The 16,629-nt window shown below is 44.9% G+C and overlaps 1 protein-coding gene across 2 annotated transcripts in view; it reads left to right on the top strand.

Annotated features, from left to right (window-relative positions):
• neurl4 (neuralized E3 ubiquitin protein ligase 4) overlaps positions 1–16,629 on the top strand; it is a 127,713-nt gene that overhangs the window by 80,869 nt on the left and 30,215 nt on the right. For both annotated transcript variants that reach the window (XM_072258272.1, XM_072258271.1), the window contains exons 17-22: positions 841–1,053; positions 3,881–3,979; positions 6,730–6,873; positions 10,786–10,950; positions 12,709–12,867; positions 15,961–16,140. In XM_072258272.1, the coding sequence (XP_072114373.1) occupies positions 841–1,053; positions 3,881–3,979; positions 6,730–6,873; positions 10,786–10,950; positions 12,709–12,867; positions 15,961–16,140 (960 nt within the window). The remainder of the gene's footprint in view (positions 1–840; positions 1,054–3,880; positions 3,980–6,729; positions 6,874–10,785; positions 10,951–12,708; positions 12,868–15,960; positions 16,141–16,629) is intronic.

The following is a 16,629-nucleotide window of genomic DNA, read 5'->3' as shown; positions in this document are numbered from 1 at the left end:
GGTGCTTTGTTATCTGGAAGAAGGTTCCGTAAGGTTTTGAGCAAAACATGGAGACGGCGTGAGCCTATGATCGACTCCATTTCTTGTCGATCTTGCTGAGGAAGGTTGAAATCTTCGAGGCGAGTGTGGAAGGCAAGTCAGTGTTCAGTGCCGTCTGCCATACTCTCACTCGCTGCTCCCAGAGGAATGTGCCTACATTCGATTGGTCTCTCCCTCTTGCTCGATGGTGCAGAGGTCTTGGGCAAGGTTTAATCAATGCAGTTTGTGGAATGGACTCTATAGTTATGATGTGTTTCTGGTTTCTGATATTGCTCCTTTTGTTGCTATTTTGGGCAATTTTGGTCAGTGCAGTCTGCAGAAAACGAGCAACACAGCACTTGATTGAACGGCACTGAAAATGCCTTAACTCTTTTGAATTTGTGTTTTATATTCTATGTTTTATCGCCCTTTTGTTTGCAGGATTTGTTTTATTTTGTGTTGGGTTGGTGTTTTTCTTGAACGGTAATGGCTGTCTGTGGGAGGACTGCATACATACTTTGGTAATAAATGTACTTTGAATCTTTGAGCACTCAGTAGGTCATGTAGGATTTGCGGTGGAAGAAGCAGTTGGAAATGTTTTCTCTGCTCCTCTTTCCACAGATGCTACCTGACTTGCCAAGTCTTTCGAGCACCTTTTGTTGTTAATTAGCGTAGTGAGGCATTGTACAATCCCATTCTGACTGGAGTTATCGGAATCCAGGCTGCCTGGATCTGATGGGAAAAGTGCAGAGTACCGATTGTGATTAGCAATGTATTCCGCTTAGCGTCCCTCTCACAAGCCCCTGCTCTTGATGCCCACAGGTTAAGATTGATGAGATTGACGAGCAGTGGTCCGGCTCGTTGCACATCGGGCTGTCCACTCTTCAGCCATATGAGATTTGTGCCTCATCCGGGTTGCCCTCTTCATTGCTGGAGCTGAGGTCGAAGGTCAGCTGGCTGGTCAGCGGCTCGGAGGTCAGGCGTAATGGTGCTCTGCAGAAACAGAACTACGGCTTTTCACTGGAGCGGCTGACAGTGAGTGTGGATGGGGAGGGGGCGTTGGCCAGTGAGATTGGCATTGCTTACCATTATCCATCACGCTGAATGTGTGTACATCCCAAACTGAGAGTGAATCGAGAGACCTCACCGTCGGGCGTCTTACTGTCGCTCCCCGCTCACCATCGGACTCCTCGCTCTCAAACCCCTTCCCCTCCCCTTCCCCATCTGGCCCCTGGCTCTCTTCAGGCTTTGTCAGTGACATGTTGCTTCTCTGTGACTTAGTTGGGACATTTTGTTTCCTTTGATAAAGCCGCATGTTGAAAGTCCATTTCAAAAATTCAAGCACCCATCAGCATGATTCACAATGAATACTAGAGCCCTGGTGGGTGTTACAGAACAGAGGGATCTCAGGGTTACAAGTACACGGTTCCCTGCAAGTGGAGTCACAGGTAGACAGAGTGGTGAAGAAAGATGTCGGTACGCTGGTCTTCAGTCAGGGCACTGGCTACGGAAGTTGGGAAGTTATATTGCAGTTGTAGAAGACATCGGTGAGGCCCGATTTGGAATATATTTTGTTCAGTTTTAGTTGCTTTGTAATAGGAAAGATGTTGCTAAGCTGGAAGAGTACAGAGAAGATTTCAAAGTTCTAAGTAAATTTTATTATCAGATTATATATATTTCATCATTTCTGAGAACATGAGATAAAGAGTCCTTAAAGTGAGATCGTTGGTTGTGAGAACAACACAATGGATGAGCAAGTGAGTAGTTATCCCCTTTTGTTCAAGAGCCTGATGGTTGAGGGCTAGTAACTGTTCTTGAACCTGTGGTGTGAGTCTTGAGGCTCTTGTACTTTCTACAGTGAGAAGAGAGCATGACCTGGGTGGTGTTTGTCTCTTATAATGGAAGCTGCTTTCCTTTGACAGTGTTTCATGTAGATGATCTCAATGGATGGGAGAGCTTTACCTGTGATAGACTGGGCCAAATCCACTACCTTTTTGTAAGATTTTCCGTTCAGATGCATTGGTGATTTATAAGCGTGTTGCCAGAACTTGAGGGAAGGAGCGCTTTACATCTCCTTTGTTGAGACACATCTCTACCCACCCCCACCGCCCCATCTCAGCTGCCTGTGCATAGTAAATATCCCTCCGTTTCCTGCATATTTATGTGTCTGTCTAAGAGCTTTTTAAATGCCCTATCATATCTGCTGCCACCCTCAACTCTGGCAGCATAATCCAGGCACCTACCATTCTCAGAATAGCAAAAAAAAAACTGTCCTACACACCTCCAACTACCCACCCCCACCTACCACCTTGAATTCATGCCCTTCAGTTTTAGACAATTTAACCTAGGGTGTGGGGGATATACCAACTGTCTATCAATGCATCTCATCATTAGATAAGATCATTTGTTATATGTACATTGAAACATAGTGAAATATATTATTCGAGTCAGTGGCCTATGCAGTCCAAAGAAGAGCTGAGGGCAGACAGCAAGCACTGTTAATTTTATGTGGGAACCTCTTCATGCATTACACCAGTGTCCCTGCTTTTCTTGTGTTTCATTGGCTGGAAGAAGCGTGAATCATCCCAGGTTTGAGGCAATGCCAGATCTGCCAAGTAAGCAGTTAGGCACTTGGCGACACATTCAAAATGCTGTTGGAACTCAGCAGGCCAGGCAGCATCTATGGAGAAGAGTAAACGTTTCGGGCCGAGACCCTTCATCAGGACTGAAAATAAAGGAGAGAAGTCAGAGTAAGAAGGTGGAGGAGGGGAGGAATAAGTACAAGGTAGAGGTTATAGGTGAATCCAAGAGGGGGGAGGGGATGAGGTAAATATAAGGTGTTGCTCCTCCAACCTGTATGTGGCCTCATCGCAGCAGTAGAGGCAGGCAAGGACTGATTTGTCAGAATGGGAAGTGGAATTGAAATTTGGTGGCTACAGGGAAATCCCACTTTTTCAGACCGGCGGAGCATATGCTGTGTTCCTACGTAACCACACAAGTCTTAGATACTTGTCTTTCTGAGCCATTGAGCCAAATAGATCAAACATTCCCCCCAACCCCTCCCCCCTTTCTCCTCACACTGCCTAGCCTGTGGAAAGTTTGTGGATCTCTACAGAGGATGTGATGTTGGGGGAACAGAAGCTTGTGCTAAGGCTCCCTGCTCTGCTAACTATCCCTCAACAGCTCCTGCACAATCAGGGAGCTGGTGAGATGGTGTATACCAAATAAGGGAACTGTTAGGATCATGTATACGCTGTCCCACAGCTTTCCCAGCCAGCTGAGATGCTCTTCCGCACAATGATGGGATAGTTCACACAGTCTGGTCATGACTATGCCTTCTCGTATTAGCCATTCCTGCCCTGGAAAAAGGTGGTGGCTGTCTACTCTATCCTATACCTCTTACCATCCTTAAAGATGAAAGATTATCTTTTTTTGTAAGATGTACTTCGAAGCAAACGGTAAAATATGTCATTTACGTCAACAATCAATACAGTCCAAGGGTTTGCTGGGGGCAGCCTGCAAGTGTTGCTTCAGTCAACTCACCCTCTCACACTCTTGCACTCCAAAGAGAAAAGCCCTGGTTCACTTAAACCTTGGAAGGGATGTTCTCTAAACTAGGCAGCATCCTGGTAAGTCTGCTCTGTGCCCTCTCTAAAGCTTCCACACCTTTCCTATAATGAGGTGACCAGAAGTGAAGACTATATTCCAAGTGTGGTCTAACCAAAGATTTATGGAGCTGCAACATTACCTCACGGCTCTTGAACTCAATTCCCCTGACTAAGACACCTTTTTAACCACCCAATCGACTTGCAGGGAAACTTCGAAGAGTCACAGCTCTTATGCCACGTTTTTCCCTCCACAGGTAGGAAACAGAGTTGGTGTGAAACGGGGCGGCGATGACACCATGCACATCTTCGTTGATGGAGAGGACATGGGTGTGGCAGCAGCAGGTATTGCCAAGGTGAGTGTCCACCGATCAAAAGAGAGCCAAGGAGCAAGTAGGCAGCATGGTATGAGGTCCCCTTGGTTCTAAGTACAGAGGTACTGTGGCATGCAAAGGTTTGGGTACCCCGGGTCAAAATTTCTGTTACTGTGAATAGAAGATGAACTGATCTCCAAAAGTCATAAAGTTAAAGATGAAACATCCTTTTCAACATTTTAAGCAAGATTAGTGTATTATTTTTGTTTTGTACAATTTTAGAGTGGAAAAAAAGGAAAGGAGCGCCATGCAAAAGTTTGGGCACCCCAAGAGATTTGAGCTCTCAGATAACTTTTACCAAGGTCTCAGACCTTAATTAGCTTGTTAGGGCTATGTCTTGTTCACAGTCATCGTTAGGAAAGGCCAGGTGATGCAAATTTCAAAGCTTTATAAATGCCCTGACTCCTTAAACCTTGTCCCAACAGTCAGCGGTCATGGGCTCCTCTAAGCAGCTGCCTAGCACTCTGAAAATTAAAATAAATGATGCCCACAAAGCAGGATAAGGCTATAAGAAGATAGCAAAGTGTTTTCAGGTAGCCGTTTCCTCAGTTCGTAATGTAATTAAGAAATGGCAGTTAACAGGAACGCTGGAGGTCAAGTTAAGGTCTGGAAGACCAAGAAAACTTTCCGAGAGAAGTACTTGCAAGATTGCTAGAAAGGCAAATCAAAACCCCCGTTTGACTGCAAAAGACCTTCAGGAAGATTTAGCAGACTGTGGAGTGGTGTGCGACACCTGGATAAATATGACCTTCATGGAAGAGTCATCAGAAGAAAACCTTTCCTGCATCCTCACCACAAAATTCAGCATCAGAAATTTGCAAAGGAACATATAAACAAGCCTGATGCATTTTGGAAACAAGTCCTGTGGACTGATGAAGTTAAAATAGAACTTATTGGCCGCAATGAGCAAAGGTATGTTTGGAGAAAAAAGAGTGCAGAATTTCATGAAAAGAACACCTCTCCAACTGTTAAGCAGGGGGGTGGATCAATCATGCTTTGGGCTTGTGTTGCAGCCAGTGGCATGGGGAACATTTCACTGGTAGAGGGAAGAATGAAATCAATTAAATACCAGCAAATTCTGGAAGCAAACATCACACCGTCTGTAAAAAAGCTGAAGCTGAAAAGAGGATGGCTTCTACAACAGGAGAATGATCTTAAACACACCTCAAAATCCACAATGGACTACCTCAAGAGGCGCAAGCTGAAGGTTTTGCCATGGCCCTCACAGTCCCCCGACCTAAACATCATTGGAAATGGATAGACCTGAAAAGAGCAGTGCATGCAAGATGGCCCAAGAATCTCACAGAACTAGAAGCCCTTTGGAAGGAAGAATGGGTGAAAATCCCCCAAACAAGAATTGAAAGACTCTTAGCTGGCTCCAAAAAGCATTTACAAGTTGTGATACTTGCCAAAGGGGGTGTTACTAAGTACTGCCATGCAGGGTGCCCAAACTTTTGCTTTGGGCCCTTTTCCTTTTTTGTTATTTTGAAACTGTAAAAAATGGAAATAAAAAAAGTAATCTTGCTTAAAGTATTAAAGAAATGTGTCATCTTTAACTTTATGCCTTTTTGGAAATCAGTTCATCTTTTACTCGCTTAGCTATTCACAGTAACAGAAATTTTGACCGGGGTGCCCAAACTTTCGCATGTCACTGTATGTTCCATTTGTTGAAACAGCAAAACCAGGCTGGTGCACAAAGACTTGTTGGTTAAGTTTATTGCCAGCAATGCATTCCATGCACTCACCACATTCTGTGTGGGGAGAAAAAAAACTACCTCTTACATTCTCCCCCACCTAGACTTTCCTTCAATCACATTAAAAGTATATCCTCTCATATTAGCCGTTGCCCTAGAAATTAGCCTCTGACCTTCCGCTCAATCCATGCCTCTTATCGTTTTGCACAGCTCTATCAAGTCGGAATATCACTGGTATACATTGTGAAATTTGCTGTTTTACAGCTGCAGTACAATGCAATACATAATGAAAATGTTATAAATTACTGCAATTATACATTACAAATTATGAAATATGTATTTTTAAAAAATTAAATAAGTAGTGCAAAAAGAGCAAAAGGTTTAAAAAAAAAACAACAACAGTCGATATTTCAGAGATTATCTCTTCTATTTATCACCTCCCAGAGTTTTTTCTCCTTCCCCCTCACTGGATCTCACCGATCATCTGCCAGATTAACAAAATTCACGACATATGCCAATGATATTAAATCTGATTATGAATCTTCCCCCCCTTTTTCCACTTTCTTATTCTGGCTTCGTCCCCCTTCCTTTCCAGTCATGAAGGATCTTGGCCCAAAGCATCAACTCTTTATTCCCCTCCTTAGATGCTGCTTGGCTGCTGAATTTGTTCAGCATCTTTAGTGTGAGTCAAATACTGTAGTCTTGATCTCACTGTGTGAAGTATTCAGAGTTACAGCATGGAAAAAGCCCTTTGGCCCACAGAGTCCATGCTGACCACCAACCAACCAATTTCTTTTACCAAAACCAACAGGGTCTGTAACAAGGGTTCCCAACCTTTATGTCATGGAGCCTTACCATTAACTGAGGGGTCAGTTGGCCCCAAGTTGGGAACCCTTGGTCTCCAGTCATAGACCACCACAGCACAGAAGCAGGCCCTTTGGCCCTTCTAGTCTATGCTGCCCTGGTCTTCTGCCTTATCCCATCTACCTGCACCTGTTGTGACTGATTGCTGTTTCCTTATGTCCTCACCCCCACCAGAATGTTTTTGCAGTCGTGGACCTGTATGGGAAAGTAGTGGCTGTGTCCATCGTGAGCTCCAGCACCCTGGAAGAGAGCGAGGGCACCAAGCCGCCCTCAATGTCATCGGCCAGCTGCAGTGAAGAGGAGGAAGACCTGAGCCCGGTAAGGAAAGGATCGGCTCTGTTTTCCCTCCCTTCTCCCGTGAAGTCGCTGACTCTCACTTGGGTGTTATCAGGAGAGCTTCTGATCCCCTGCTGACACTTCCCTCTGAGAGACCTCTACTCTGATTTCAAAATTTAAAGTAAATGTTATTATCAAAGTACATACATGTCACCAAATAAAGCCCTGACATTCATCTTCCTGCGAGCAAATCTATAGAACAGAAGTCTGCGGAGATTCGGCATGTTATCGGAAATTGTGCTGACTGGCTGTGTTACAGCCTGGTATGGGAATACTGGTGCCTTTGGATGGAAAATCCTACAAAAGATAGTGGATTCAGCCCAGTACATCATGCATAAAATCCTCCCAACCATTTAGCAATAAATTACAAGCATGAAACAAGATAAGAGTCCTTAAAGTGAGACCATCAGTTGTGAGAACACCAGAAAGAGAATGAGTAGAGTTATCCCCTCTTGTTCAAGAGCCTGATGGTTGAGGGGCAGTAATTGTTCTTGAACCTGCTGGTGGAAGTCCTGAGGCTCTTGTACCTTCTACCTGATGGCAGCAGTGAGAAGAAAGCATGTTCTGTGTGATGGGGATCTTTGATGATAGATGTTGCTTTTCTACGGCAGTGTTTCATGTAGATGTGCTCAATGGTTGGGTGGATTCTACCTGTGATGTACTGGGCCAAATTCACTACCTTTTGTAGGATTTTCCGTACCAAGCCATGATGCAGCCAGTCAGCACACTTTCCACCACACATCCACAGAAGTTTGTCTAAGTTTTAGATGTGGTGCCGAATCTCCACAGACTCCTAAGGAGGTCTGCTTTCCTTGCAACTTCTGGTCCGTGAACTTCCCTCTCGTGCAAGGAGAGGACTTTCCACTCAAACACCTTGACTTCATAATGTGCACCAACCACAAGGCCAGTGGATGATAGACTTGAGGGCAAGAGCTATGCCTCCCAGTTCTTCAGACTGACCCATTCACCACAGAGCAAGCTTAAAACCCAATGCTGTTTTGGTGTTGCATAACAGCATCAGTGTTACCCTGAGGTTCTCCTGTCATCAGACTAGAATTAAAATAGAAAGGTTTAATCAAATGAATGTCTGTGTTGTGGTTAAGTTGCCCTTTATAAAGTCATGCTTATTAGCCCTTCCCTTTATAGATGTATATAAATTAAAAATTTCTCCAATAATTCACCCTCTTCTAACAAGAGGATCACTAGCCTGTAGTTACCTTGGCTCCAGAGTAGTGTAGTGGATAGCGTGACACTATTACAGCTTGGGGTGTTAAAGTTCAGAGTTCAGGTCTGACGTCAACTATACAGAGTATGTATATTCTCTTTGTGAAAATGTGGGTTTACCCCAGGTGCTCCGCTTTCCTCCCACATTCCAGAGATGTACTGGTTAATAGGTCATTGGAAATTGTCCCTGATTAGGCTAGGGTTAAATTAGTGGGTTGCTGGCAGTGAGGCTCAAAGGACTGGAAGGACCAATTTCTTGTTGTATCTTTAGATGGGTAGATGCTACCTTCCCTCCCTCCCTCCCTTCTGGTACCCCACCTATGACTGAATAACATGCAAAAATCTCTGCCCTGCGCATTAATCTCCTGACATAGATCTCCTCTGGCCCTGGATGGGTTGTCCCCAGGGACACACACAAGTGCAGATCACCAACTCGATGAAGGACGTCCTTCGGTCTGCCAATGCATTGAGATGCTCTTAGAGGAGGGCAGCCGGTTGGCACGTTCCAGGCTGCAGGAGTAGGTGCTGAGAGATGCCCTGAAGCTCGGTGCAGCCAGCACAGGGGTTCGGTGGGGGAAGGCCATGGTATAGAGTTCCTCTGCTACTGGAGAGGGAGGAGCCAGGTTGGGTGCGGAAGTCCCTCTCCAGGGGCCACATGGGTGGCAACAGTGCTAATAGTTTTTAACAAATGAACACCACTCAAAACATTGACTGTGAACGTAAAAATGTGGAGGCTATTTTTCATTCACCGTTTGTTGTAATTTTTTTCATTTTGAATGTTTATTTTAATACATAAATACAGCAATCTGGTTCCACACATGGATATCCCTTTGGTCCCTAAAAGCACTCACTCTTTCCCTGCTTACTTGTGGAGTGTGTGATTGGACAGTCTAAGGTAAGTTTTAACTCCTAGCTAATCCACATGTTCCACACGCTAGGAGCATGTGCTGAACGGTATTGTGGAAGCTTCACTTTTTATCAAACCTGTGCTGTCCCTGCCCTGTGTGTGTGTGTGAGAGAGAGAGAGGGGACAGTGTAGAGGGAGCTTTCGAAGATCGATGTAAAATTTATTATCTAATTACATATTTGTCACCATATGCAACCCAAAACCTATTTTCTTATGGGCATACTCAATAAATCTATAGAATAGTAACCATGACAGAATCAGTGAAAGACCACCCAACTAGGGTGTTCAACCAGAGCACAGAAAACTGTGCAAATACAAAAAGAAGAAATAATAATAAATAAGCAATAAGTATTGAGAATATGAGAAGAAGATTCCTTGAAAGTGAGTCTATTGGTTGTGGGAACATTTCAATGATGGGGTAAGTAGAACTGAGTGAAGTTATTTCCTTTGGTTCAAGAGCCTAATGGTTTTAGGGGTAATAACTGTTCCTGAACCTGGTGGTGTGCGTCTTCTGTATCTAACCCATGCTGTCCGTACCCTGTTTGTGAGTGGTGCGTTAGTGCAGAGGGAGATTCACCCTATTTCTAACCTGTGCTACCTTTACAATTTGACAACATAGGGGGGGCTTCACTCTGTATCCTTTGAATGGAAAATCCAACAAAAGGTTGTGGATTCGGCCTAGCACATCATGGGTAAAGCCCTCCCAAACATCAAGCACATCTACATGAAATGCCACGTCCATCATCAGAGATTTCCCCCACTGCCCAGCTCATGCTGTCTTCTCTCTGATGCCATCAGGTAGAAGAGTCAAGTGCCTCAGGACTCGTACCACCAGGTTCAAGAACAGTTACTCCCCTCAACCATCAGGTTCTTGAACAAAAGGGGATAGCTGCACTCACTTGCATACCCATTGAAATGCTCCCACAACCAATGATCTCACTTTAAGGACTCTTTATCTCGTTATCTCATGTTCTCATTGTTTATTGTTATTTATTTATATTTGCATTTGCACAGTTTGTTGTCTTCTGCACTCTGGTTGATCTTTCATTATTTCAGAATCTGATTTAATATTACCGGCATTTGTTGTGAAATTTGTTAACTTTACAACAGCAGTACAATGAAATACATGATAAATAAATAAAGAGAAAAAGCTGAGTTACTTTAAGTATATATATGTTAAGTTAAAAAAGTAGTGCAAAAAAAAACAAATAAAAAAAGTAGTGAAGGAGTGTCCAAGGGTTCAATGTCCATTCAGAAATCAGATGGTGGAGGGGAAGAAGCTGTTCCTGAATCGCTGAGTGTGTGCCTTCAGGCTCCTGTACCTCCTCCCTGATGGAAACAGTGTGAAAAGGGCCTGTCCTGGGTGGTGGGGGTCCTCCATGATGGACACCGCCATCCTAAGGCACCACTCCTTCGAGATGTCTTGGATACTAGAGTATTCAATTCCATAAAATTACTGAGTATGCCCGCAGGAAAATAAATCTCAAGGTTGTATATGGTTGTAAACACACACACACAGTCCCTGCCCAGGGAGTATGTGATAGTTTAAATGAAATATTTTATCTCCCAGGCTCTGACATTCCTGCATTCAAGGTCTCAGGCCCTAAATCCATCAGCCATTCACACAAAAAAGGCAGAGCATGCCTCTTCAAATTTAGAATGGGACAGAGTGGGGCTAGGAGTTGGTGCACTTTATTCTTGTCTGTTACTCTGCAAGAATCATTCCTACATACCTTAACGACTGGTTGTTCCTCCTCTTTCAGTGTGAGAATGAGGCATCAGTGTTCATGTCAACCATCGAGTTCATGGAGAACCATGGCAGGAACATCCTGTTGTCCAACGATGGGCACACTGCTACCCGTGTAGCCAGCTACAACCAAGGTGTGGTGGCATCCGCACAGCCATTGCCCAGGCAGCTGCTTTTTCAGGTATGGAGGACTGGGACAAGTGGGTAAACGAGCAGCATATTGCTTTTTTTTAAACGAGTTAATTGGCCATTAATCAGCAATGCCTTAACAGGAGAGGCGTGGGATCTGTGCTCAATCATGTGGACTCTCACAGTTCACAAATCCATCTATTTGCAGTAATCATAGAGCTGCGGGTTTCTCTAAGGATCGTCACCTTGTCATAGTGGAGAGGCTCGTGTGTTCCTGAGATTCCATCTGACACTTAGCTCCTGGAGGGGTCACACTTGGCAGTCAGGTGAAGAGGGGAGTTCCAGACAAAGAACAATCCAACAGTAGAGCTGGCAGAAGATGATGACACATCACAGTGACAGTGAAGATGGAGGAAGACCACAGTGATGAAGGGTCCCCAGTCGTCTTGCACTCCGTGCCGCTGGACCCTGACCCCGATCTGTCAAGGACTGTGCTGCCCATGCATCAGCCTCCACATGTTAAACAAAGTGAGACGTAGGCGTTCTCCATTAAGTGAATAACCCCTCAGGAGAGCATCATACTCGACTCGAGTGATCGACTTGCACCACTACTGGAGTTGTACAGATGTACAATATGTCCCAATTTGTCTAAGTCCTTCTGTAGCCTACCTGTTTCCTGAACACTACCTGCCCCTCCACCAATCTTCATATCATCTGCAAACTTGGCAACAAAACCATCTATTCCATCGTCTAAATCATTGATATACAGCATAAAAGGAAGCAGTTCCAACACCAACTCCTGCAGAATACCACTAGTCACCGGCAGCCAACCAGTAAAGGATCCTTTAATTCCCACTCGCTACCTCCTACCAATCAGCCAATGCTGTAGCCGTGCCAGTAACTTTCCTGTCATACCATGGGCTCTTAACTTGGTAAGCACACTCATTTGTGGCACCTTGTCAAAGGCCTTCTGAAAATCCAAATATACAACATCCACTGCAAGTATCAAGTATCTATCCTACTTGTAATCTCCTCAAAGAGTTTTAACAGGTTTGTCAGGCAAGATTTTCCCTTAAGGAAGCCATGCTGACTTTGTCCTTTCTTGTCCTGTTTCACTGAGTACTCCATAACCTCATCCTTAACAATTGACTCTAACATCTTCCCAACCCCTGAGGTCAGGCTAACTGGTCTATAATTTCCTTTCTGCTGCCTTCCTCCTTTCTTAAAGAGTGGAGTGACATTTACAATTTTCTAGACTTCTGGAACCATGCCAGAATCCAATGATTTTTGAAAGATCATTACTAATTCCTCCACAATCTCTACCGCTACCTCTTTCAGAACCCTAGGGTGCAGTTCATCTGGTCCAGGTGACTTGTGTATCCTTAGGTCTTTCAGCTTTTTGGGCATCTTCTGTCCTGTAATAGTAACTGCACTCACTTCCCTTCCCTCACACCCTTCAACATCTGTAACACTGCTAGAGTCTTCCACAGTGAAGACTGATGCAATATACTCATTTAATTCATCTGCCATCTCCTTGTCCCCCATTATTATTTCTCCGGCGTCATTTTCTAGCGTTCCTATATCGATTCTCGTCGCTTTTATTTTAATATACTTGAAAAAGCTTTTTCTATCCACCTTGTATGTTTTCTGTGTATTACTCTGGATTTCCAGCATCTGCAGAATCTGTTGTGTTTATCATATCCTTCTTATATTGTGACCAGAACTGAATGCAATTGGTTCAGAACTGCTACTTTGTCTCAACAGTGGCGGGGTAAATCAATAACTTTGCTTCATCTTTGTGACTTCTCAGATTAGGATTGACCGTTTAAACACCCAGTGGACCTCATCGCTCTCGTTGGGTGTAATTGGACATTGCCCTGAGCGGTTTAATTTCCCAGGCACCGCCTCTTCAATCAAACGTTCTGCTTGGCTGATTCAGCGAGGCTCTGTGTTTCATAATTCCTTAAAGGTGAGGTCCCATTTCCCTTCATTTCTCCTTCCTTGGACTACCCAAAGGCTGTAACCTGATTAGCAATCAACATTCATGCCTATAATGTAATCAGGAGTGTTGGATCATTCCCAGATAATCACTGGATTCCATTTTTACAGACATCTGTAGTTGATATATGTTCACAAGACAAAATTCACAAAAATCTCTTGGTATGGTAACTATACCTCCATAATATTGGTACTGGTTTATTATTGACCCTCCAGGAGGACCACCATGACCCAGAGAGCTATGTTGGCTGGAGTCAGGTACTTTATGTTTTGTCTCTTGGTAGGGTCAGCCATGCCAAACAGGTCAAGGGTTAGAGGCCAGGCTAAGAGTGGTCCACCGGTCCTCCAGGTTCAGGGGTTCAGCTCAGGGCTAACAACCCTGATATTCAAAAATACTTGCTACAGAAACAGCAATGAAGATGACCAAGGAAAGACAGAGATGGAAGACCTTCACCGCTGCCCTAAATGCCAGTGGCGTAATGAGCAGTAGCTAACTTACTATTGTCACGTCAAGATACAGTGCAAAACTTGATTTGAAAGCTGTTTTACAGATCAAATCATTACACAGTGCATTTAACTAGAATAAGCTAAAACATTGGATGGTGGGATAGGGCAAAGTCTACCAAAAGAGGTGTAAGGTGCTTCTTTCCGCCGCTAACCTTTAAGTCATCCTTGGGCAAGGTGTAGCACCCGCTTTGACCTCCCCTCCCCCCCCCCCCCCCAACCCGATCAGGGTCACGTGAAGCCATGGGAGCAGGTGGTGGATGGTCATATGAGCAGTTGGTGCAGATCACAAGTCCTAGTTGTGTGACCACTGACACCAGACAAACAATCTCTGAAGAGTATTGATAATGGTTGGGGTCACATGTCTTGTAAAGACACTGCCCAGAAGAAGACAATGGCAAATAACTTCAGTAGGAAAATTTACCCAGAACAGTTGTGGTCATGGAAAGACCATGGTCACCTACATCATGTGACACAGCACATAACAATAACAATGCAGAATAAAATGCAGCAGCTGCAAAAAAAGTGCCGTGCAGATAGACGATAAAGTGTAAGATCATACGGAGGCCAAGAGTTTATTTTATTGTACAAGTGGTTCATTCAAGAGTCTGATAACAGTGGGGTAGAAGCTGTCCTTGAGCGTGAAGTTACATGCTTTCAGGCGCTTGTATCTTCTGCCCAGTGAGAGAGGGAAGAAGAAAGAATTTCCGGCGTGGGTGGGTTTTTGATTATGCTGGCTGATTTACTGAGGCAGCGAGAAGCATAGACTACCCGTGGAGGAGAGGCTGTTTCCTCTGATGAGCAGTTGCCGTACCGAGTTGTGATGAATCCAGACAGAATACTTTCTATGATGCATTAATAAAAATTGGGAGGAGTCGACAGGGACATGCCGAATTTCTTTAGCTTTCCCAGGGAGTAGAGATGACTTGGCTGTGACATCAACATGATTTTAATGTGTGGAATAAAAAGCATAAAGTCAAGGTAAAATTTATTACCAGATTACATATGTCACCACATACAACCCTGAGATTCTTTTTCCTGCAGGCATACTTAGCTAATCTATAGAACAGAAACTGTAAACAGGATCGATCAACAACAAACTGTGCAAATGCAAATATAAATAAATAGCAATAAATAACAAGAGCAAGAAGTAACAGGATAAGAAGTCCTTAAAGTGAGACCATCAGTTGTAGGAACACCAGAAGTAGAATGAGTGTCGTTATCCCCTTTTGTTCAGGAGGGTAGTAACCGTTCTTGAACCTGACGGTGTGAGTCCTGAGGCTCTTGTATCTTTTATCTAATAGCAGCAGTGAGAAAAGAGCATGTCCTGGGTGGTGAGGACAAAGGACTAAAAGTGGAAAGAGTGGAAAAGAATTCCATCGAATACGTGTGGAAACGTAAAACAGTTCCTTACTCTCCCCATCTGGATAAAGAGTATTGGATCTAAAACAGTAGCTTGCGCTTTCTCTTCCACGCGCTTTCTCTCCATGGAGACAAATTAGTTTACCAACATCTGAATTCTTCTATGATTTTGTCTTCTAACAGCTTCTGTAACTAACAACCCCAATCCTCACATTATTGTCTGTCACTCCTCCTCCTCCTCCTCCTCCTCCCTCCTCTCCACTCCAGCTTTGTCTGTGTGATTCCCTGTCATTGTCCTCCCAGCATGGTCTGTCACTCCCCTCTCCTTGTCCCCCGTTGTGGCCTTGTCACACCTTCCTCCCTGTTCCTCTGCTGTGACCTGTCTCTCCAGCTTCCCTTACCCTCTGCCGTGGCCTGTCACTCCCTCATCGTTGTCCCATCCTTCCATTCGTGGCCTGTCACTCCCCTGTCCCTGTTCCATCCTTCCAGTCGTGGCCTGTCACTCCCCTGTCCCTGTCCCATCCTTCCAGTCGTGGCCTGTCACTCGCCTGTCCCTGTCCCATCCTTCCAATCCTGGCCTGTCACTCCCCTGTCCCTGTCCCATCCTTCCAGTCGTGGCCTGTCACTCCCCTGTCCATCCTTCTAGTCGTAGCCTGTCACTCCCCCGTCCCTGTCCCATCACTCCAGTCGTGGCCAATCACTTCCCCGCTCCCCACCCTTGCTCCCTGTCTTGGCCTGTCACTCCACTTCCCCGTCTGCGCACTGTGGCCTGTTGTTCCCCCCCTCCCCATCCCTCCCCCACCATGTCCTGTCACTTACCCCACCCCATTGTCCCATCGTGGCCTGTCACCACCCCCCCCCCATGCCCCCATCAACATGGTCTGTCGGTCCTCCCTCCCTGTCCCGTACATCCAGCCGTGGCCTGTCACTCCCTCTTCCCGCCATTCGTGGCTTGTCACTCCCCCTCTCTGTCATTCCATTGTTAGCTGTCACTTCCTCATCTTGCCCCTCACACCAGTGCCTCTAATTCTCACCCCTCTCCTCCCAGCATTTTCTGTCACTTCCACTCCCCCTCCTTGTTCTTGCGTTGTCTCTGAAATGATTTACTCGTTTTACATCTCCTGCTCTCTATTGTCAGCAAGGCAAAGGTCTGTGAACACATGGTTGAAAATCACATTTTTTTTCCAATTTTGATTAGATTTGTGACAATTATGGTCCCAATCTGGACACATGCCCTGAAGGAACTGTCCTTGGGCTCCTAGTGGACAACACGCAAGGTCTGCACCTGTATGTTAATGGGATGGACCAAGGCATTGCTGCCCAAGACATTCCTAACCCTTGTTTCGTAGTCGTCGACCTGTACGGTCAGTGTGAACAGGTGAGAGTCTCTACTGGAACATGGGGAGCCCTCTGGTTAAATAGACCAAATGAAAAGCTGTCTTTCATTGGATCAATATTTTACATTTACTCACTCCTTTTGTATGATATATAACTGGACAAATCCTTCATCTTACAGAGAAAGAGCTGTCCCCGATCACAACTCTTTTTCTATAAAATGTCTTTCCCCTAATTACACCTACACAACAGATTCTGCAGATACTGGAAACATAATCGACCTGAGTTACTGAGTTCAGAATCAGGTTTAATATCACTGGCATAGGTCGTGAAATTTGTTGTTATGCGGCAACAGTACTCCGCAATACATAATAATAAAACTGAGAATTACCACATATATCTTTGTCTGTCCATCCTGTCTGGGGAGGAGGAGAGTAGTGAGGTCAGCTCCATCATGACCACTAGCACCTGTAGTATCCAGGACAGCTTCAAGGAGCGATGCCTCAAAAAGGCGGCGTCCATCATAAAGGAC

Source organism: Mobula birostris, chromosome 5, assembly GCF_030028105.1.
Source record: "Mobula birostris isolate sMobBir1 chromosome 5, sMobBir1.hap1, whole genome shotgun sequence".
Lineage (NCBI taxonomy): Eukaryota > Metazoa > Chordata > Chondrichthyes > Myliobatiformes > Myliobatidae > Mobula > Mobula birostris.
Note: the sequence above shows the minus strand (reverse complement) of the source record. Positions and strands in the feature narration are given on the sequence as shown.